Source organism: Gigantopelta aegis, chromosome 9 (genome assembly GCF_016097555.1).
Source record: "Gigantopelta aegis isolate Gae_Host chromosome 9, Gae_host_genome, whole genome shotgun sequence".
In the NCBI taxonomy this organism is placed as follows: domain Eukaryota; kingdom Metazoa; phylum Mollusca; class Gastropoda; order Neomphalida; family Peltospiridae; genus Gigantopelta; species Gigantopelta aegis.
Genome location: NC_054707.1, coordinates 19081344 through 19106613, shown reverse-complemented (window position 1 = coordinate 19106613; position 25270 = coordinate 19081344). Strand labels below are relative to the sequence as shown.

At 36.4% G+C, this 25270-nt stretch overlaps 1 protein-coding gene across 1 annotated transcript; it reads left to right on the top strand.

Moving 5' to 3' along the window:
* The first annotated feature begins 371 nt into the window (after window positions 1-371).
* Window positions 372-24467, top strand: LOC121380973 (uncharacterized oxidoreductase YjmC-like). Its single transcript, XM_041510031.1, has 12 exons — window positions 372-578; window positions 6634-6741; window positions 9331-9411; window positions 10831-10892; window positions 12125-12178; window positions 14478-14576; window positions 15929-15994; window positions 17191-17260; window positions 19070-19188; window positions 20692-20787; window positions 21214-21324; window positions 23538-24467. Exons 1-12 carry the CDS (start codon window positions 410-412, stop codon window positions 23589-23591), a joined length of 1089 nt encoding a protein of 362 aa, XP_041365965.1. The 5' UTR covers window positions 372-409; the 3' UTR covers window positions 23592-24467.
* The last annotated feature ends 803 nt before the right edge of the window (window positions 24468-25270 follow it).

The window sequence follows — 25270 nt, the reverse complement described above, 5'->3', positions numbered from 1 at the left end:
GTAACTACGGTATTATGTAACATCTAAATGTGTAGTCAAACCATATATTACAGGCCTGTGTTCGGGGGGGGGGTCGGGGGATCGGACGATATATATATATATATATATATATATATATATACAAACAATCTGAGGACTCCCCTCCCCCCCCCCTCCCCCGTCTACGGCTCCGAGCCTTCGTGAGTTCGTCTACTTGAAATTTCGACAACACCCCCCCCCCCCCCACCCGCTAAACATGCTGGCTACGGGCCTGTATTAGTAGGCCTATTTATATTGTGACCACAGTATCGACCTTGGACCTTAAGTAATGCACGCGAATAATTTTAAAACTGAATATGTTCGCTTAGAGAAACCTCGTGCTAGGAGACACTGATGACCCTAGCCTAGGTGAATAGGTCAGACTTTTAAGATGGCTGCTGCTACAACGGAGAGTGTAGTTCCGCTGAAAAAGTTGTTCGATTTCGTCGTCCGCTGCATGACAGCAGTGGGTACTAAACCGAGTCACGCAGAACCATTAGCTAATGTGTTGGTTGCAGCCGACAATCGTGGACATTACAGCCATGGTTTGAATAGACTTGGTAAGTTGTTTAACTGCAACCCTGCAAACATCGTACTTATGTGAATCGGGGGCCCTGTTGAGGTTGTGAAAATTAAACCGGTACAGTATTCAAATCTCTATGGATTCTAATGGACCAAATCAATTCCTATTGCCGATAATATTAACGTTTACTAATAAAACTGATATAAGCTCAGCGAATCAACACACCCAGGAATAGTTCATCAAGATTAACCTTGAGGCACTCACACTCTAGCCTAGGTTAATCATGATGAACTAACCCAGGAAATGTACATCAATAAAAAGTGGCACCTCACATCTAATCTACTTTGAAGAAAATGGAGGTGGGGGGGGGGGGGGGGGGTCACATACCAATCAGTGGCATAGGAAGGTGCCAGAAAGTGAGGGGGGGGGCCACATTTTTACACTATTATAAAACAAATCTGAAGCAAAATATCTGAAAAGTGGGGGGCATTCTCCCCCCCTCCCCCGCACTTCCTACGCCAATGCCATAAATTTAAGAGATTTAATTCATGTTTTTATTAGCAACTGTCATTTTTTATAAAAATTGCAGTTCCATTTTTGGGGTTATCCTGCATTAGTTTCAACCTCTGGTATATACTGCATAACAACTGTATGACTAATAAAAGTGTATATATTTATTGTCAATGGATAATAGTATTTGCACAAATAATCAATATCATATATTAACCAATCAAAGCCACAGCTGTTTTTACTCCATAACTTTGACACAGAACTCTCTTTGGAACCTACCGGCCTCGGTGGCGTCGTGGTTAGGCCATCGGTCTACAGGCTGGTAGGTACTGGGTTCGGATCCCAGTCGAGGCATGGGATTTTTAATCCAGATACCGACTCCAAACCCTGAGTGAGTGCTCCGCAAGGCTCAATGGGTAGGTGTAAACCACTTGCACCGACCAGTGATCCATAACTAGTTCAACAAAGGCCATGGTTTGTACTATCCTGCCTGTGGGAAGCGCAAATAAAAGATCCCTTGCTGCTAATCGGAAAGAGTAGCCCATGTAGTGGCGACAGCGGGTTTCCTCTCAAAATCTTTGTGGTCCTTAACCATATGTCTGACACCATATAACCGTAAATAAAATGTGTTGAGTGCATCGTTAAATAAAACATTTCTTTCTTTCTCTTTGGTACCATGCAAACTATGGAAGAGACTGTAGGTTCTAACATACCAAATCAATTCCTATTGCCAATAATGTTAATGTTTACAAATAAAACTCATATAAGCAGTATATCAACACACCCAGACAGTAAAAAAAAATGCGACACCTTTTCATCCCATTTCAAATTATTTGTGGCTGTTCGCAATTAGCAACCTTTCACATGACGACAGTAATTTACCATGTTTATTTTTGTTTTTATAAGGGGAACAGAACATAGCCCAGTGGTAAAATACTCGCCTGATGCACAGTCAGTCTAGGATCAATCCCTCTCGGTGGGCACATTGAGCTATTTCTTGTCCCAGCCAGTGTACCACGACTGGTATTTCAAAGGCTGTGGAATGTTGATTCCTGTCTGTGGGAAGATGCACATATAAAAGGTTGTTTTGCTAATAATGGACGACAGCCCCTAATAGGCAAGGTTCCAGTATAAGCTATAATTTGGCAAACTACGTCCAAATTACTCAAATAGGTTCTCCTTTTGTTTTGATGAACCATTCCAAATTATGCACCAAAATACCTCATAAAAACTGTGCAAATATAAAAAAAATTGGACTAGCACCAGAAATGCACCCCACCTGCTACTGACACTGGTCGAGCTGCTGGTGATCTCTTGCACTTGGCAGCATGGGCAGTCCTTCCTCCCACCCACCCCAAACCCATCCCGTGTCCTGGACAGAGAAGGCGACACCTGCGCTCATGACAGGTGTGTGCTACAACAGCTTAATTACTCTGAATGTCCACATTAAGCCATATGACCTGACCTGACCTGACCTGACCTAATGGGAAAATGTAGTGGGTTTCCTCTCTAAGACTACGTGTCAAAATTACTAAATTTTTTACATCCAACAGCTGATGTTTAATAAATCAATGTGCTCTAGTGGTGTCGTTAAACAAAACAAACATCAATGTTTTGTTTTTATAAGGTTCTTCCTAAAGTATGATAAATGTTGATTTTGTAAAGAACATTTTAGCCTATCAATTTTTTATTTTTTTTTTAGATTTTAGAAGCTTATCCTTGTATTAGGCCTACCCCCACCCTCCCACTACCACCTCCCCCACCCATTCCAGCATTGCCCACCCCCATCCACCAGTATACATTCTTGAAAATACATGTATACAACTTCACTTGAAATAATATCTGTTATTTACAGTTTTAAAACATATATTTATTTATCTTATTGTGTGTGTGTGTGTGTGTGTGTGTGTGTGTGTGTGTGTGTGTGTGTGTGTGTAGCTTATTTATTATTTTATTTATCTTATTTTATTTATTTATTTTATTATATTTCTTTATTTCTTTTATTTTACTTTTTACTGTCACTGATATCAGTCACATACAACTTCATTTGGAATATCTGGTATTTATGAAGGTTAATTTTTAAAAAATTTATTTACATGTATTTATTTATTTATTTATTATTCAATTTATTTTCTTTGTTTGTTTGATTCTTTCTTTATTTTTACTTCACCATCATTTATATTAGTCATGTACAACTTCATATGAAATATCTGGTATTTTCAAAGTTTTAAAAATATATATTTATTTATTAGGCCCTATTTCTTCTTTTTATTCACCGTTTTAATTATTTCGGCTTAAATTCAGACTTGGCCTGTTTACTTTTGTTTGATTGTCCGTCGTCCAAGGCATGGTACTGAATATGTTTGCTTCAAACATTCAAACGAAGTATCTTATGACTGCCCATAATAAACCCTCATGAGTTTATAATGAAGAGATCCATCCTGTAGCCATATTATGAAGCTGTCTTCAAGTCTAATCTGTTATAAATAAAACTTACAATGCATATCTTGCTTCGGATTTAAATAGCTGTAAATGCAATACAATTACATTTCTGACCATTCTCAGGTCGGCAGCAACCGAGAAGTCGGGGGGGGGGGGGGGGGGGGGGGGTGGTGGTACTGTAGCCCAACATTTATAAACCCGGTTTAAAATATGGCTTTTGCCTCCCCCCTCCCAACTAGACTGTGTCCCTCCACTACAGATTGTGCCCCCTCCCCTCCCCCCAACTCCAGATATCGTTCCTACGGGCCTGATTCTAATGTTTTATTGTACCATAGCTCAAATTTCATATGTATCATTTAATTTTATTCCAAATACCAAACACAATTTTAAATAACTTGGTAAAAAGAAATCCCGACAAGAATCCTGAATGTATTTATCAGTGTTCTAGATAGGATTTTGATTGGGCATGGCGCTAATTTAATTGTAGGGCATTTTTAACACGAAAATCTTATTTTTGAGGCAAGTGCTGGATATGATCAAATTTTTTACATTCATAAATAGCATATATGTAGAACGTTTTTGGAGGGAGGGGGACAATCAATTTCTAAACCCAAATTTATTATTATTAAATTTGGATGTTTGATGAAACAGTACATTCATCGCCGTTTGCAATATTATTGTACTAATGAACTAAATATAGACACTATTTAAAAAATCTCATTCCAGCCAGTGCAACATGACTGGTATGTGCCGTGGTATGTGTTATCCTGTCTGTGGGATGGTGTATATAAACGATCCCTTGCTACTAAAGGAAAAAAGTAGTGTTTTTTTCTCTAAGACTAAATTTCAAAATTACCAAATGTTTTACATCCAGTAGCCGATTATTAATAAATTAATATGCTCTAGTGGTGTCGTTAAATAAAATCAAACTTTAACTATTAAAATGTTTTACAAAAGGTTGGATCACCTAAAAAATCCTATTCTTTTTTCTATTATATATAGTATTTATACCATTTAATATCATGCCCAAATGTAATTTAAAATAAATAAATGAAATAATTAAAAGAAATCAAGAAATGAAAAAAAAGGAGAATGATTATAAATAAATAAAAATAAATAAAAGAACAAACAAATTAAAAAATTGACATAAGGATATATTTGTAACAAGTTGCTCACTGCATTTAAAAACGGCTATTATTGCATGTCAAGGTGTAGATAGATTTCATTAAATAGCTTTTGCAGACATGCTTTTAACAAAACACAGTTATGTCTATACAGACCAAATAACCAGTGTTGCTAGTTTACTCTGTGCCATATTATAAAGATGCAATCAATGTGTCATTGATAAGGACTACTGACATCAGTTAAAACTATATGTATCTTGGTCTGGGTATTTGCAAAGGCAAAAATTACTTTCAAAAATTTACGTATCAAAATATATTTCGCATTTGACGTTCTGTCGAAGTTGATCATGATGGTCTACTTTCAACTAGGTGTTTGCTAAGTGGTGTGTGGTTATGTGCGTGACGGTGTGAGGATTACTTCGCATTCAAGCTTTGTAAGACGGCCTGTTCGCTCGTCTGCAGTCATATCGACTAACAATAGAAAAGAAAAAAACATACCACGTTACTGCTGTCGGCTTTCACAACTGTGGCCAAACAATGTATTGTCAAACATTTTTTAGTTGGGAATTCAGACTTGTAACAACACTGTACACACTTTGAGAGGAAAGCAAGATTTTGTATTTTTATTTGACAATGAATTAGGGTAGGGCAGCGATAATCAGGGGCGGTGCGGAAACAACACGGCAGGGCGGCACAAAACAGTGGCAGGGCGCAGCACCCCTCTATTTATTGCTAGCTAGAACACTGTATTTATCTGTATAATGCTTTATAAATATTTAAATCATGTTAAATACAATAAATATCTGCATACATACACGCGCGCACACATTAATATTATTTCAGCCAATATCTGATATTTATTGCATATGAATCCGAACCGATGGTTTGTCGGGTGTTAACAACCAAATATTTTTATTTCGTGATGAGCAATAATTCACAAATGTCTCCAATAAGTTTTGTTTGATGTCGACAGAATTTTAGGGTTAGAATAATTAATCATGGAGACATTCACATTTCTATGCTCCCCAACTTGTACACAGGTCTATTTTAGCGACATCTTGCGTGAGTTCGTGGTTTGCGTCCTCGAGTTACCCCACAACAGGCACATGCACAGTGGAATGTGAAAGAGGTCTATTGGAGTATTTTTTGTTCCAGCCAGTGCACCATGACTGGCCTATCAAAAGCTGTAGTACATGTATGCGCTATATACTCAGTAACTGTCTGTGGGATGGTGCATATAAAAGATCCCTTCCCACTAAAAGAAAAATGTAGTGCGTTTCCTCTCTAAGACTATACCATATGTTTGACATCAATAGCGGATGATTGATAAATCAATGTGCCCTAGTGTTGTTGTTAAACAAAACAAACTTTATACTTTAAAATTAATTATATATGCATGTAACTGGCTGTTAAAGGGACATTCCTGAGTTTGACTGCATTGTAAGATGTTTCCGATTAATAAAGTATTTCTACGATTAAAGTTACATATTAAAAATACTTTCTTGTTTAGAATATCAGTGTCTGTATATTCAATGTGTTTCTGGTCATCTTAATACTTGTAAGAAACCCAAACTGGATTTTGTCCTCAAATATTTTCATATGTACCAATGTTGGAGATTAAAACATTTGGGCAGTATCCCAGTTGGATACTAACATTTCAAAATCTGGTATCCCACCTGAGAAATTAGTATTATATGGTATCCCGGTGGGATACTGGGTTCTTGAAGTCTGGTATCCAAAATTAAATTCTGGTATCCCCGGGATATCGGGATACCGTTAATCTCGAACACTGCGTACGAAAAAAGTATATTTTAGGATATAAAATGAAATTTAACCTAGTACAAATATTAGAACGATCAGAAACATGTTTAATATACAGCCGCTAATATTTTATGCAGAAAAATATATTTGATATGTAATTACGATCATTATAAAGTCTCTGTTAGTTGGTAACATCTTAAACATTGCAGCAAACTCGGGAATGTCACTTTAATACTGATTTGTATTCACTTTCAGACATGTATGTGAAAGATATCAAGACGGGAATGACTGTCAGTGATCAGGAGCCGGAAATACTCAAGGAAACCGCTGCTACGGCGTTTGTCGATGGAAAGAATGTGCTGGGTACAAATGTTTTCCTTTCTGTATTAAAGGGACAGACCCTAGTTTCAGCCCATGAAAATGCACACTAATTTTAGTTAATCGACAAACCTGTAACACATTTGGATAAAGTTACAATTGAGTGACTTTGAAATGGTGAAATACCCTCTAAAAATAGACTAAAACTTGACTCCATAACTGTTACTTCTCACATGCATGTGCGTTTTTAAAAATATGCATTTTGTGATATTAAAAACACTAGGATGACCAAAATCACTTCAAATGTATGGAAATAAAATCTAAACAATAAAATCTAAATAAAATATGATTTCAGTTATCAAAAATGGCTCTAATAGTAAAAAATATGCTTAGTGTTTAAAAACTAGGGTATGTCCCTTTAACCATAATAGTGATAATTTATCAATGGATATAATGTGTTTGGAACAAATATTTTCTTTTCCATATTAACCATAATGTTGTGCTCATTTTTCAGTGGAAAAAATGTGTTGGGTACAAATGTTTTCTTTTCTGTATTAACCATAATAGTGATCATTTATCGATGGATAAAATGTGTTGGGTACAAATGTTTTCCTTTCTGTATTAACCATAATATAGTGCTCATTTGTTCGTGGATATGTTATTGTACAAATGTTTTCTTTGCTATATTAAACCTCATAGTGGGTCATTTGGTTTGGTAGCTAATGGAAGTAATGAATATTTTTTAAATGTTTTATTAATTTGGGATTTTTTTTTAAAGTTTAAAATAAAAATTGGAAAAAAGTAAAGAAAAGATTACAAGTTATTGCAAATAAAGAGTGAATTTACAAATCTTTTAAATAAATTATAAATATCTGTTTCATATACATATTCAGGAAGGAAATGTTTTATTGAACAACGTACTCAACACATTTTATTTACAGTTATATGGCGTCAGACATATGGTTAAGGACCACACAGATATTGAGAGGAAACCCACTGTCACCATTTAATGGTCTACTCTTTTTGATTAGCAGCAAGGGATCTTTTACATGCACCATCCCACAGACAGAGTAGTACATACCGCAGCCTTTGATATTCCAGTCATGGTGCACTGGCTGGAACGAAAAATAGCCCAGTGGGCCCACCGACGGGGTTCGATCCCAGACCGATCATGTATCGAGCGAGCGGTTTACCACTGGGCTACGTCCCACCCCCCTGTAAAATGTAGAAGACAATAACTCATGACATTAAACATGTACAGTCCAGAAAAGCTGCAGATCAAGTGACCATGATAAATTGCCACGTCCAGATGAAAAATATACACACATATAGGTGATGTGTATTACAAGGAAGGAAATGTTTTATTTAACGATGCACTCAACACATTTTATTTACAGTTATGTGGCGTCAGACATATGGTTAAGGACCACACAGATGTTGAGAGAAAAAACCCGTTGTCGCCACTTCATGGGCTACTCTTTTCGATTAGCAGCAAGGGATCTTTTATATGCACAATCCCACAGACAGGATAGTACATACCACGGCCTTTGTTACACCAATTGTGGAGTACTGGCTGGAATGAGAAACGGCCCAATGGGTCCACCGACAGGGATCAGTCCTAGACCGACAGCACATCAAGCAAATGCTTTACTACTGGGCCATGTCCCACCCCTTTGTATTACAAAGAAACAAGACAAAAATACAGATTTAAAAAAAAGGTTTTCATCAGAGTATTACTTAATTTTATACACGGGAATGGCAACATTGGTTGTATTAACAATATTGTTAATTTGAGTGAGGGGCTGACAAAAACAATATTAAATTTGGCATTGTGTACAAACATATTGTTGAACAGCCCCTTACTGATATTATTACTTAAGTTTAAATTATGTATATTCGTGCTGTAGCTAGCGGGGGTGGGTGTGGGGTGGTGCAAAATCTGGACATTTTTTTTAGAAACTTAAAGAAAATTCTCTTCTTAACCGTTTAAGGACTATTAACTACTCAGTTTCTCTCCCCCCCCCCCCCCCCCCAACAAAAAATCCTAGCTACGGCCCTTGTATTATTATTTTAAAAACCAGTTGGGACACAAAAACATTTTGAACTTGCCATATCAAATGAAGTACATGCATATATGTATATACAATTTTTGAATAGCCCCCTAATTGATAGTATTAAGTTTAAATTATGTATATTATTATATGAGAACCAATCAGACAATCACATTTTTAACTGATCCACTTGGCATATCAAATGAAGTACATATGCCAAGTTTTGCATTGTGTAAATTTATTTTTGAATAGCCCCCTGATTGATAGTATTAAGTTTAAATTATGTATATTATTATATGAGAACCAATCAGACAATCAACTTTTTAACTGATCCACTTGGCATATCAAATGAAGTACATATATAAAATTTTGCGTTGTGTAAATTTATTTTTGAATAGCCCTCTAATTGATAGTATTATGTTTAAATTATGTATATTATTATATGAGAACCAATCAGACAATAACATTTTTAACTGATCCACTTGGCATATCAAATGAAGTACATATCTTTGAAATATGTTGCAGTATACATGTGTTTCTTACCTTTATAATAATACTTAATGTTTTTTTAATTATTATTTAGGCCCAGTGGTTGGAAAGTTCTGCATGGAAATAGCTATACGAAAAGCGAAAGAGTCAGGCATTGGCTGGGTGGTCGCCTGTGGTAAGGACAAACTAAACGCATACTATGTTCAAGGGAGCTAGGAGTGGTGATGTAAAATGTGGGCAGACTGGTGAGGGCTAGGCCTACCCAGATGTCAACTAATATGTGCCTGTGGCCATCCTATTGAGAATTCTGAACATTTCTTACTCCATTGCCAAAACTATGACAAACAACGTGCTCAATTTCTATTTGCTTACTCAAATTTAAATTACAAAGTGCTTTTACTTGGAAATCCAAATTTTGATGACCAAGAAAACGTTGACATGTTTAAAATGGTTCAACAGTTTATTGTTGCAAGCAAATGCTTTGACATTATCTGACAATTCTCATTCATTCATTCTCTCTCTCTCTGACTCTCTCTCCCTCTCTCTCTCTCTCTCTCTCTCTCTCTCTCTCTCTCTCTCTCTCTCTCTCTCTCTCTCTCTCTCTCTCTCTCTCTCTCTCTCTCTCTCTCTCTCTCTCTCTCTCTCTCTCTCTCTCTGTCTGTCCTCCTGTTTCTGTTCATTTCTCGTGCATTGTGTGTGATTGTTTTTCTCACAACTATTGTTTTGTCTGCTATGTTTTGTAAAAATTGTATTTGTAAAATGTAGGGAGAGACCTTAATATAGGTATCGCCTGTTGGTCAATCCCAAACGTTAAACGTTAATAAATATTGTTTAAAAAAATAAATGATAATACATTATTAAAGGGACATTCCTGAGTTTGTTGCATTGTAAGACGTTTCCAATTAATGAAATATTTCTATGATTAAACTTACATATTAAATATATTTTCATGTTTAGAATATCAGTGCCTGTATATTCAATGTGTTTCTGTTCGTCTTGATATTTGTAAATTTGCACGTATGAAAATATTTTTTTTTTAACCTAGTAAAAATATTAGAACGATCAGAAACACGTTTAATATACAGCCATTAATATTTTATGCAGAAAAATATATTTGATATGTAATTACAATCGTTAAAAAGGCTCTGTTAGTCGATAACATATTAAAAGTTGCAGCAAACTCAGGAATGTCCCTTTAAGGCTAGATGCCACAGTACTCCTACTTGGCTGGGCTTTCAAATAATTCAAGAGGAGCCAAGAGTGGCGATGTTGGGGGGGGGGGGGGGTGCATGCGGGTAGACAGGTGAGGTCTAGGCCCTCCAGATGTCAAATAATACATTAAGACTATATAGCAATCTCGTTACAGATCAAGTTTTGACTTTTATGGGAATTTATTCAAGGGTCATAACTCTGTCAAACATGGAATTATCCATGATTGACAGTGTTGTGGCCCTTGACATTTTGGGAATATATTGCTTTTGCAGCATTCAAAGAATGCTTGTTTTTATGTTTGGTCACTGGTACATGTACCTTCTAACGTTGTATGCAAATAATGCTTTCATTTATTAAAGGTTATATAATTTTTTTTAATTAGGATCAAATCATTTTGGAATAGCAGGCTGGTACTCTATGATGGCACTTGAGGAAGGTTTTCTGGTTTGTTATATTTACATTTTCATTGTTTTAATTAAAATATATCATTTTAGCTACATAAATGACTAAAATATATTTGTGAAAGAAAAATGATGTATGGCTGATGTTCAACATATTAAAAAAAAAACCCTTTGCTTTTGTTGTTTGTTTCAATAAAATGTATTGACCCTAGAAACAAATATGGTAGTGCTATTGTAAATTGTGCCTCAAAATAAAATGTATTGACCCTAGAAACAAATATGGTAGTGCTATTGTAAATTGTGCCTCAAAATAAAATGTATTGACCCTAGAAACAAATATGGTAGTGCTATTGTAAATTGTGCCTCAAAATAAATATGGACAGTCACAGGATATCAGTAATTATTATAATGTATTCAATTACTGTTACAAACCTTGTTGTGAGAAGAAAAAAAGTAGAGTGATTAACTTCTGCCCTAACTTAGCCTAGGTTAAATTATGGTTAGCCATTTAAGAATTGGAGGAGGATAATAAACGAGTTACCAGTTCTTATCAAATAATGCTTGTGACAACTGAAAGTTATTTCACTCGGGACATAAATTTGATAGCATCTGGTACTGAGTTTATTATTATAAGATATTAAACGAGCTTTCATTTTGTATCATGTTTATGTCCCGAGTGAAATCATTTTCAATTTTCACGAGCTTTGGCGAGTGACAATGAAAATTATTTCACGAGGGACATAAACATGATACGAAATGGTACCAAGTTTAATATCCTATTTATTACCCATAGTTGATCTTAATTTATATCACTCATCCCATTTTGTTGACGTTTCTGTGAGGTTGTAGTGCGTTAATTGATGATGTCATCCTGTGACGTCAAAAGTGTTACGTCCTACTTGGCGTTCTAGTGGGACGTATCACTTTGATATGTACCAAGATATTTATAACCATATGGGTAATAATTCTATTTATTACCTCAGCCATTTTTGTTCTTTGAGAACCATCTATTTTCATTATAACTACATTTATATTGAAACCATGTGAACAACTTTACACACTATTCTCAGTATTGCTGTGACTTCTGCAGTTACATGTTGGTCAGATAAAATTGGCAAGAACATTTTTAAAGCAATCAAAATTCATTGAACAGCCTTGATGTATAAATTTATACCCACAGTAGTTATGGATGCCTGCATTTGTATTAGAATTGTAATTTTTTTTTTTACCAAAATGAATAATATTCACATGTAACATGTTACTATTTATTTTTAGGGAATGGCATTCACCAATACGTCTCCATTTATGGTGCCTACCAGGGCTAAAAAGGTAATCTCTTACAGGGTTTCTAGATTATGGTAGCCCCACTCCCATGGCTAGTGATTTTCAATGTTGGGCTAGTAAAGAACTACTATTACCATGCCAGACAGGGTTTCTAGATTATGGTAGCCCCACTCCCATGGCTAGTGATTTTCAGTGTTGGGCTAGTAAAGAACTACTATTGCCATGCCCGATGGCTAGTGAATTTTTTTGGGTCAAATGTTGCAGTTAAATCTATTTTGTAAATATGAATATCCTGCCACCACCTCAACCCACCAATATTAGTGTTTTTAAGCTCTGTCTCCCTCTTTAGGTGACATATTTGATTATTACTATTACTTAGTAAAATTGTATTAATTTAAGTAAAGTAGGGCTAGTGAATTTTTAATTGTGGCTAGTAAATTTTTTTAATCACTGATCCCATGGCTGATTCGATGAAGCCCTGCTCTTATCATTAACAAATACATACATCTGATTTTCAAACCCACGTTAACAGGGCTCACCCTGTACATGAAAGAAAAAGAAAGTAATGTTTTATTTAACAACGCACTCAACACATTTCATCAACACATGGCATCGGACATACGGTTAAGGACCACACAGATATTGAGGGAGGAAACCCACTGTCACCACTTCATGGGCTACTCTTTTTCGATTAGCAGTTGAGTGCGTCAGAAAATAAAACATTTCTATCTTTCTTTTAGTCTAATGATTAGAGTACATTGATCTATATATCAAATATTTAGTACCATGTAATTCAGGGGCCTAATTCACTAAACTCTCGCAACTTTGCGATCTCGCAATGCAATGCTAAAAGACTTGCAAAGAGGATGCTTTGTTGTCTAGCAGAGCCTAAGAGACCTTTGTGAAATAGGCCCCTGACATAGAGTCTTAGAAAAAAAATACTCTCGTTATTTTTTTTTTTACATACTACCGTATGTACATGTAGATAGAAATGATGTAAACCACTTTACAAACTGTATTGCTACATGACTGACTGAAATGACTGAAATGACTGAAAATTCCAGGCATTTCGCGAAATGACTGAAAATCATGGCCAGCCATTACGCAAAATGACTAAAATGCTATCTATAATACCACACCACTCAAGTCCTAATGTAACGCTTTATTTAAACTCGAATCAAATCATTTCAGAAGTTGTACATGAAGATGAATTTGATTCCGATGCCAAATGTAACAATAAAAACTAAGTGATGTAAATGCACATTTTTTAAACTACATATATGTGTCATCATTGCGTATGTTTTCCAAATCGTAATGATGTCATATTTAGTGCAGACAAAGTTATTGGTTTTTATCCCACTGTATACATTGGCAAGATATGATGACTAGATAAATCTCTATATTTTTGGTCAGTGACCAAAAATATAGGTCATGTGACATAAGCCCGATTTGACTCAAGTAAAAATACTCTTTAAATCATTTGTTTCAAGTACAGTATACACAAATAACATTTAGTTTTGTGATAACAACACAAAACTTGTATATTCATTTTTGAATTAAAGTTTAAAAACGCTTTTTGAATGTGGCAGAATGTAGCTAGCGTCTTATAAAGAATTACGTCATGTATTTTGTATGATGACAAAAGCCTTACTAGGTTGACGATACTCGATGGAGAAAATGGAGAAAAAAAGGATTTTCCTACTATTCCTGTAGGACTGCAGGATAAAAGAAATAACTGGTTGCTGTCTTAAGATATCAGCTTTCGCTGCATTTGCCATTCTAACCTTCACAGTATAAAGCCGATATCTTAAGACAGTAACCAGTAATTATATCTATGTAAGTGCCAAATTGTCCAATATTGTTTGCTACACCAATGCATGATAATTTGTCAGTGAGAAAATATAATGTTTTATTTCCCCAGTGAGGAGTGGCTGCTGGGGTAATAATTCATTTTACGATTAGACAGAATTAATTATAAAAATAATCCACAAATTCAATACTTGTGAACAGTTTCTCTGATATTTGGTAAAGTTTGTAATTTTCAGAATGTGTAACGATTGACTATGTAACTGATTTGATTCACTATGTAACTGATTTGCAGTTCATTTAAGAATTGACCGCAATTATTTTTTGGTTCATGGGGGTAGTAGGTGTGGCTTAAATGTTTTCGGTTCATCGAGATATGAACAAAAAAAAGTAAGCACCTCTGGACCAATCAGAGTGCCGTAAAATGTATAGACACAATTTTTTTTTAATTATATGTGTTACCAACATGTGAATAGAAAAATTGTTTGCATAACATATTGTGCCCCAAAGTGATTGCTTATTACTTATTGTTTTTCAGCCTGCACTTGGGACCAACCCAATAACACTTGCTGCACCCGCTAAGAATGGGGACAGCTTTGTATTGGACATGGCAACAACATCTGTAGCTTTAGGAAAAGTAAGTGCTATATCAAACAACATCATTACAACTTTCTACTGAGGTGCAGTGAGTCATAGGATTGATTGCCCCCAGTGGGTATTCTCCATCTCCCAACCAGTGATCCACAAATCAAAGGCTGTGGTATGTATTATCCTGTCTATGGGACAGTGGATTTATATATAAAAGATCTCTTGCTGTTTTTGTCAGTAGGATCAAGTAGTTTGTATAGGTGGTAGCAGAATTCCTTTCTTTATCTCTGTATATGGACCAAATATCAAAATAACCACATGTTAGGCACCAGATAGCCATATAGTTAACACGAGTACATGAGATTTTTGTCGAAAAAAGGGGTGGGACGTAGCCCAGTGGTAAAGCATTCGCTTGATGCATGGTCAGTCTAGGATCGGTCCCCGATGGTGGACCCATTGGGCTATTTCTCGTTCCAGCCAGTGCTCCACAACTGGTGTAACAAAGGCTGCTAATCGAAAAGAGTAGCCCATGAAGTGGCGACAGCGGGTTTCCTCTATATATCTGTGTGGTCCTTAAGCATATGTCAGACACCATATAACTGTAAATAAAATGTGTTGAGTGCGTCATTAAATAAAAAAAATTCCTTCCATCGAAAAGGAGGCCGCTATGACCTAGTTAAAGTATGGGACACACCACCATCTGCTGTTGTACTTGCATGCAAGGATTGACTATCCTATATGTATTGATAAGGAAGATGTGCATTGGAAACAAAACGTTCACCTACGGACGGACAACACCATACCATAATACAACCCATCTAGGATCGATTCCCGTCGGTGGTCCCATTGGGCTATTTCTCATTCCAGCCAGTGCTCCACAACTGGTGTAACAAAGGCTGTGGTATGTACTATCCTGTGTGAGATGGTGCATATAAAAGATCCCTGACTGCTAATCGAAAATAGTAGTCCATGAAGTAGCAACAGTGGGTTTCCTCTCTCAATATCTGTGTGGTCCTTAACCATATATGTTGGACGCTGTATAACGTAAATAAAATGTGTTGAGGCGTCGTTAAATAAATTATTGCCTTCCTTCCTTCATAATACAAACAATCAAAGACAAGTGTATAAAACTGTGCATTCCTTTCCATTCATCAGAACTCAAGATGACAAACAAAAATTCCCTTTTTTATGTATATATGGTGACATTAAAACATTTCATACTACATAGTATTTTAATTTATTTTCATGATCATGAAATTATGACCAATCACAGACCAAATGTATCTCAGCACCAAGAATGTATCAGAAATATGAACAAAATAATGCAGTAAGCATAATAAAACATTTGTTTTTATTGTTCATTGTTGACAAGTGCTAATGTTGTTGTTTTTCCCCTTTCAGGTTGAAATAAGTGACAGAAAAGGGGAGACAATTCCACCAACCTGGGGTGTTGATGAAAATGGAAAGGTATTGGAAAGGACATTTAATTACATGAAAATATGTTTTTAAAATAAAATTGAATGTTAAAATACATGTATTATTTTGTGTTCCCAAATTGTCTTACCTGTTTATGTTACTTGCAATTCTGTGACTGAAAATATTTTAACTAAAGAAATATATGTAACACTCTTGGTTTATTGTAGGCAAAATAGTGGGCCAAAACAATGTGTAATGAATCACTGGATGTGAGTTATTAAATGCACACAAATATTTTCTCTTGCTATATAGGGGTGGGACATAACCCAGTGGTGAAGTGCTCGCTTGATATGCGGTCGGGTTTGGGATCAATCCCCATCTGTGGACCATTGGGCTATTTCTCGTTCCAGCCAGTGTGCCATGACTGGTATATCAAAGGCTGTGGTATGTGCTATCCTGTCTGTGGGATTGTGCATAATAAAAGATCCCTTGCTGCATTAGGAAAAATGTAGCGGGTTTCCTCTGATTTACCTTGATTTACTTGTCAGAATTACCAAATGTTTGACATCCAATAGTCGATGATGGGGGAGGGATGTAGCACTGTGGTACAGCGCTCGCTGTGCGGTCGGTCTTGGATCGATCCCCATTGGTGGGCCATTGGGCTATTTCTCGTTTCAGCCAATGCATCAGGACTGGTATATAAAAGGCTGTGGTATGTACTACCCTGTCTGTGGGATGGTGCATATAAAAGATCCCTTGCTGCTAATCGAAAAGAGTAGCCCATGAAGTGGCGACAGTAGGTTTCCTCTTTCATTATCTGTGTGGTCCTTAACCATATGTTTGACACCATATATCTGTAAATAAAATGTGTTGAGTGCATTGTTAAATAAAGCATTTGTTTCTTTTTCCAATAGCCGATGATTAATTAATCATTGTGCTCCAGTGGTATCATTAAACAAACTTCTTCTTCTCTTGTTTTATATAGCCTGTGTGGTGGTGGCAGGTTTGTTCTCTGAATCTCAAAATTACCGTATGTCAAACATAAAATAGCCAGTTATTGAGGCCTTACTACACAAATATTCATTATTCTGAAGAAGAAAAAAAAAAGGAAAAAAATTGCTTTATTTTTTAAATGTTTTGGTTTGCAAAGAAAAGTGATCCAACATTTTTGTTTCCATGTTAATTTAGTTTGGAAAAATAACATGGTCAGTTTATTTACTGTTCAAGATAGATTCCTATTCTTTCAGACTTGTCAAGAGCCAGCCAGGGTGGTATCGAAGGGTGGTCTGTACCCACTTGGAGGTCCAGAAGAGTGTGGTAAGATTGTATGCTATCCCCACCCCCCACCCCCCCTATTTGTTCTGGGTTTGTGCAAGAGTTATTTCTCTTCACCTCTAGGGGCAGGACGTTGCCTAGTGGTAAAGCATTCACCTGATGTGCGATTTATCTAGGATCGATTCCCATCAGTGGACTCATTGTTCTATTTCTCGCTCGAGCCAGTGCACCACGACTGGTATATCAAAAGTTGTGGTATATGTGTTTTCCTGTCTGTGGGATGGTGCATATAAAAGATCCCTTGCCGCTAATCAAAAAAGAGTAGCCCATGAAGTGGCGACAGCAGGTTCCTCTCTTAATATCTGTGTGGTCCTTAACCATATATCCAACGCCATATAACTGTAAATGGAATGTGTTGAGTGCGACGTTAAATAAAACATTTCCTGGTGTGATCCAGTTTCACTGCTCATGTAAAATGTAGACGACAACAACTCATGACATTATTACATGTACTGTTCACTAAATAAACCATTTCCTTTACCTCTATGGCCACATGTATTTGTCTGATGATATTTGTCATCAAAGCTGTCAATAGTTTTAGGATGGATTCTTCTCAGTACACTCACTGAGCTATTAGTCCCCTACCAGTCCAACCAGAGGGGATTATAGGTTCATCTCCTTCCTTCCTTCCTTCCTTCCTTCCTTCCTTCCTTCCTTCCTTCCTTCCTTCCTTCCTTCCTTCCTCCCTCCCTCCCTCCCTCCCTCCCTCCCTCCCTTCCTTCTTCCATCCTTCCCTCCCTCCCTTCTTTCTTTCCTCCCTCCCTCCCTCCCTCCCTTCGTTCCTTCCTTCCTTCCTTCCTCCCTCCCTCCCTCCCTCCCTCCCTCCCTTCCAGTGTTTCTGCCAGAAAGAAAATTTTGGGTATGATGCTATGGATTTGAATGCAACCACAGTCAACATGGAATATGGGGGGGGGGGGGGGGGCCTCCCCAGGAAAGAAAATGGGTTAAGTTAATCATACAGTAATGATAAAGAGTAATTCATTTGATCAAAAAGTTAACTTTAAAAAAATAAAATCTACCAAAACATTTTGGTATTAGCCATACATTTTACCCTCTGACAGAAACCCTGCCTTCCTTCCTTCCTTTCATCCCACATATAGACTTTAAGATTTTTTTTTCACAATGCCTCGAGATATTGAGCTGAAATTTTGTGTATTTAAGAATTGACCGCAATTATTTTTTGGTTCATGCAACCGAAAAAACGATGTGCAAACTGTACGACTCCGCGTAGATTTTTCGTGTACTATTATAGATCAAGATTGTCATTTGTGGTAATTTACCCATTTTTTTCACAGTTATGGCCCTTGAACTTAGGAGATATGAACACAAATTTGCAAACTTTTTTTTACAGTGTTTGAGGACATTAATTGTGAAATTTTGTATATAGCTTTATCCATTTAATATCTTGTTCGATGTTTTAGATAAATTCATTCATTCATCTCATGGAGCAGGACGTAGCTCAGTGGTACAGCGCTCACCTGATGTGGGCCCATATTGGGCTATTTCTCATTCCAGCCAGTGCACCACGACTGGTATAACAAAGGCCATGGTATGTACTATCCTTTCTGTGGGATGGTGCATATAAAAGATCCTTTGCTGCTAATCGAAAAGAATAGCCCATGAAGTGGCGACAGCGGGTTTCCTCTCTCAATATATGTGTGTATCCGACGCCATATAACCGTAAATAAAATGTGTTGAGTGCATCGTTAAATAAAACATTTAAAAAAAAAAAAAAACCTGCTGATGACCAATAACCTGGTACATGTGTCTAAACTGCTGTGTATTGTGCAGGTGGTTACAAAGGATATGGCCTGGGCATGATGGTCGAGGTGTTTTGTGGCATTCTCGGAGGCAGTGCATTCGGACCCAATGTAAGGAAATGGAAGTCATCGACAGAACCAGCAAATCTTGTGAGTCAGACAATTGCCTGAGACATCTGTAAGTGGATCTTTGATGACAAATGGCAAATCATTATTATATATTAGGTGTTATACAGTAGGGGCATACACAAATGTAGGCTGGGGGGAGGGGGTTCGGATGAACTCCTCCCCCCCTGCTGAAGCAAATAGTCTGCTTTCAGGTTTAAAACATACAGGTTTATACATATGGAGTTTCTGGTGGTGTAAAAACAAAATAGAAAAAGGATCCACTTGGTTCATAATCGAATCACCCCCCACCCCCCCCCCCCACCCCAGGTCCAGATCACGCTACGCCCCTGTATAGGCTCTGACAGTGTTTTTCAGCTAAGGTGAAAATAGCCTTAATTTAAAATGTGTGGCAAAACATTAAACAAACATTATTCCTCTTACTTTCATTTCTAAGGAGCTATTTTGTACATCTTAATTATACCACGACAAATGACAGATACAACAACATTGGGGGAAAAAAATCTTAAAATTAATTCTGTAGAGTGGGAATCAATTCTTTCCTTCTTAAATTTTAATCTTGAAGGAAAAAATAGAAACCAGTGAGCAGCAGAGGTAGATCGGGGGGGGGGCACCCCCACCCCCTAAATTTTGTGAGTTATAATTTTATTGTATATTAATTTTTTATTTATTTACGATCACTCACCAAACCTGCCCTAAAGTTCTCTTGGCATTCAGCCTCATGTCACTGCCCCCCCCACCCCACTCCCCCCCCCCACCCCCAAATGGATTTTCTGGATCTGCCACTGAGCAGTTCTAGACCACAAGTATTGATATAAATTCTATTGCTGTATAATACTTTCAAATGGAAATCAAAAGATGCTTGTAAATCTGATAAGCATACAGGCTGCAATTGTTTTGGGTGTTTTTGTGTGGGTTTTTTGGGGGGTGGGGGGGATGCCTGAATTAAACAAAAATGCCAGAATCTGGATAACAGCATCTATTCATATTAGCATTGCTACCAAACAGCTATATAGGGTTGCAAACTAATCACTACCCATTTTTACATGGATTGCAACTAATTTTTAGGGTAGAATGATGGAAATTAATACATGATAAAATTGGTCTTAAGTTAGCTAATTTTGACCGAATATCTCTCCATTTTTGACCGAATTTCAGGTTTTGCTCCAGAAGTATTTTGCTCCTGCCCCCGTCTTGTATGCTTACGTTCAATTTAGTTATCAGAAGGTATATTGTGCATTTTGAGTGGTAATATTCCCTCGTGCTTCTTTTCAGAGTCAAGCCTTAAAAATACCTTTTGTTTTTCCCGAACAATAACCATGACAAAAATTAAACAAAATATAGAATGCCTTCTCCTTTAATAATAGATTGGCAAATAAGAATATTTTGAAACTTGATTTATTAAAAAAAGAAAGATTTTTTTTACAACTGAATAATAGTATAGATAACGGGAACATTATGTTAGTGTTGACAGCAGAGAAAAACACTTACATGTAATTCTAAATTTATTGGTCTTTTTTATTTCAGGGACAGTGTTTTGTTGCTATAGATCCGAATGCATTCGCACCAGGTTTTGCAGACAGAATGAATGACCTTATGACTCACTGTAGAAACATGGAAGCAGTAAGTGTATTACAGTATAATTCTTATGTAAGACTTCAGAGTATATCTGCTACATTTTTCCAATAGCAGCAAGGGATCTTTTATATGTTCTTTCCCCCAGACAGGACAGTGCATACCACAGCACTTGATATATACATGCCGTGGGACATTGCAGTTGGGACAGGAAAAGAAACACAAATGTTTGTGTTCGATTTCTCACAAACTGTAAAACCTAGACCATAAAATTTGGTTTACAGTTGCATCGGTGAATATTTATTTTGTATTTATTGATTTATTTACTGATACTTACTTAATTATTTATCTGTTATTTGTTTATTGAACAATACAGCTTATGGCAGGAAACTGTATTTAATTCCACAGGATTCTTGTTATAATTTTAAAAATAACTGAAATTGGTGTCTCTAAATGTTTAATTTTGGGTTTTAGTCAGAAGGTGAGACGGAAGTGCTAGTCCCAGGAGACCCAGAGAGGAAACATATGGACAAATGCGAGAAACTAGGGGGAATACCTTACCACCCAAACCAGATCAAATACGCTGTACGTATCCATGATAATCTTTAGCCTAAAGGCAGCCCCAAGAAATATATTGCCTGCTGTAACCCGGCCAACTCATGCAAATCACATTTATTTCAGACATAATTGCTTTTATCCTTTTCCCCTTTTTTATACGCCCGTCTATGATGGATCATATTATGGTATGGCATTGTCAGTCCATCTGTCTGTTAACTTTTTCTTATCTGGACCATAACTTGCATACATAAAGGACCATCAAACCTCACATGTAGGAACAACTCGGGATGGTGGTGTGTCTCATACTATTACTAGGTCACTGTGACCTACTTTTCAGTCTACTGCACATAACAGTAAATCCTTGTCTGGACCATATCTTGCATACAGTTGCATACAGGACCATTAAACCTCACATGCAGGAACAACTTGGGATGGTGGTGTGTCGCGTACTATTACTAGGTCACTGTGACCTACTTTTCATGGTTACTGCACATAACAGTAAATCCTTGTCCGGACCATATCTTGCATACAGGACTATAAAACCTCACATGTAGGAACAACTTGGGATGGCGGTGTGTTGTGTACTATTACTAGGTCAATGTGACCTACTTTTCACGATCTTCTGTACATAACAGTAAATCCGGATCATATCTTGCATACAGAACCATCAAACCTCACATGTAGTTGGTCCAAAACAAACTGTCCATCCATCCAATTGCAAACATTTCACATGTAACATATTCATTAATATCTATGGTTTTCCATCAAACTCCTGACAGGCGTATCATGTATCTCACCGGTACTCTTTGTTTCAGTATTACATAACAAGACAATAGTACATGTAATAACATATAGTTCTATGAAATATCCTGATGATGTACAAACAATAACAAAAGATAAAATCTACTAATACACCTATGTACACCTTGCATCCACGGTTCAGTGATAATGCTATGCCCAGCCAGGGCTTCTAGGATTTACTTTAAAACCATTGGCCATGGGATCAGTGATTTTTAAAATTTACCAGCCACGATTAAACATTAACTACATGTAGCTCTACTTTACATTAAGTTGATATAATTTTACTAAATAATAGTTATAATCGGATATGTCACCTAAAGAGGGAGGTAGAGCTTAAAAACACTAACATTGGTTGTCAGGATATTCATATTTACAAAATAGACTTTAACTGCAACATTTGACCTTCGTTTTTTTCCACTAGCCATTGGGCATGGCAATAGTAGTTATTTACAAGCACAACATTGAATATCACTAGCCATGGGGTTTGGGGTACCATAATCTAGAAGCCCTGGCTTGCAATTACCCCCCCTCCCCCCTCACTACCACCACTAAGTTTTTGCTCATAATCAGATACGTTTCCTAAAGAGGGAGATGGAAATTAAAAACACTAACATTGGAGGTTGGGGTGGGGTCAAGATATTCATATTTACAAAATAAGACTTAATTAACTGCAACATTTGACTCTTTTTTCTTTTTTTCTGCATATATTAAATGTAGTGGGGTTTTTTATTTTGACCTGTATTCGCACAATGGTTAAGCTGTTACCAAATATACGTTGGACTGATCCCCTCAGTGGAATAAATAGTTGGGGGTAGGGGAAGGTCCCATTCCAAACAGTATCCAACTACTGGTATTGAAACTAAATTAATATGAAAAACATTGCACTGTTTTTCCTATTTTTATTGTTTTAATAAATTTTATTAAAAATATTATATTTTATTTTTTCAAATAATTTATTTATTCATTCATTCATTCATTTATTTATATGTAGCGGGGTTTCCTCTGATGACTACATGTCAGAATTACCAAATGTTTGACATCCAGTAGCTGATGATTAATTAATCAATATGCTCTAGTGGTGTCATTAAACAAAACAAATCTTAACATTTGTTTCTACTCCACACACAACTCCCAACACACCTACCATTATGCAAGAAGATAGTTTGTAGTTTGTTACAAAAAAAGAACTTGTTAATATTACACATGAACAAACAGAAAAACGAAGTTGAAATCTGAAAAAATACATTTTACAATGAAGATCACCTATTTCTTTTGGGTTTTTTCTCCAGGAGATAATGTTTGATTAACAATTGATAGGCAAATGACCAACTCAATTCTATGGCACTGTGGTCCTCCAACTATCCAGCTTCAATTAGATGATATCCCCATGAGGTATAAAACAGAAACAAGTGATATCCTAATTGTATTTTGTTTTTCAGAATGATCTGGCAGCAGAATTGAAAGTTGAACCAATGGAAACACTAAAGAAATAGACATACTTGGCAGTTTTTGTCAGTAGTCCGTACTATGAGAAAATGGACAATGAAATCCAATGTAAACTGACACCTATATAATACTGTGATGAAACATCAAGAAAATGTATCTGATTTACAAGTGCCTTATTTTATCATAAATTTATTTGTCATATAATGACCAATATATATCCCAGGCATTAATTACACAATGCTAAATTTTAAATGTTATATAGAAATTAATGAATGAATAATGTTCTTGATCACTTGGAAAGGTCTGACTGGCCGAACATCCCAGTCTGATGTAATTTTCAAAACTATACACACAGAAATTAATCAAGCGCACCCTGAAATAATAAAGAATACTGAGTTACTCTGTAATAAAAGTACAAGTTGTACTTGATTTATCCCATAAATAATTTTGGTGTTTATTGGGTGTGGTTTATTTTTATTTGGTCGGGTACCATATTGTTATATATATATATATTTACAGTGAAACCTGTCTAAATAGGATCACATTGGGGACCGGGACCTAATGTTATCTTGTTTAGACAGGATTGGATGTTTAGAGGGTTGCATTTCCAAATTTAGAAAATTTTGGACCATGAAACCTGCCCAGTTTTAACAGGATTCTGGTTTCTTCTGGGTCTGTTTTAGTCAGGCTTCACTGTATATTTGTTTTTATATGCCCATCTGTGATGTGTTGTATTATGGTATGGTGTTGTCCGTCCGTCCGTACATACGTCTGTCAACGTTTTCTTGTCCGGAACACATCTTGCATACAGATGCATACAGGACCATCAAAACTCACTTGGGATGGGGGGTGGGGGGTGTCGCATACCATTACTAGGTCACTGTGACCTACGTTTCACGGTCTACTGCACATAACAGTAAATCCTTGTCCGGACTATATATTGCATACAGGACCATCAGACCTCACATGTAGGAACAACTTGGGATGGCGGTGTGTTGCATACTATTACTAGGTCACTGTGACCTACTTTTCACGGTCTACTGCACATAACAGTAAATCCTTGTCCAGACCATATCTTGCATACAGGACCATCAAACCTCAAATGTAGGAACAACTTGGGATGGTGGTGTGTCACATACAATTACTAGGTCACTGTGATACAAATAAATCAAATAATTTGTCTATATTCTGTACGTTATAGGAAAATAGTTTTTAGCCTTTGAAGAAGTCAGAAATTCATTAATCAGACAGAACCTTCTCCAATGGATCCAGTATCTTCAGTTGTTGGTCCAAAACAAACTGTTCATGCATTACAAAAATTTCACATAATTAGATTTGAATAATGCCCATAACATATTCATTAATATCTATGGTTTTCCATCAAACTCATGACAAGTGTATCATGTATCTCACCGGTACTTTTGTTGATATATGTTATATGTGTAAGGTCTGTTTTCCATGTGTGTGTTTTTATTATGGTCCAGGCAACAGACCAGGTAACAGACATATCAAAACAATTTTATGGTTGACAAATTAGCATCGTTTCTATATGATAGCGATGACCACGCCACGCCAAAAATCACTCACATGAAAAATAGTCCAAAATTATTATTTTATTACATAGATACTTTCATGTACATGCAAATAGTTGTTGATTTGGTGGTCATCTCTCTGGCCAATTTATTAATGAATATCGATGTAAAAGACAAAAATTAAATTTATATAC

Coding starts and splice junctions, on each gene's coding strand:
- LOC121380973 (XM_041510031.1), top strand. CDS start 410: ATGGCTGCTGCTACAACGGAGAGTGTAGTTCCGCTGAAAAAGTTGTTC. Junction 10,893..12,124: donor CACTTGAGGAAGGTTTTCTG/GTTTGTTATATT, acceptor ATTTATTTTTAG/GGAATGGCATTCACCAATAC. Junction 12,179..14,477: donor TGCCTACCAGGGCTAAAAAG/GTAATCTCTTAC, acceptor ATTGTTTTTCAG/CCTGCACTTGGGACCAACCC.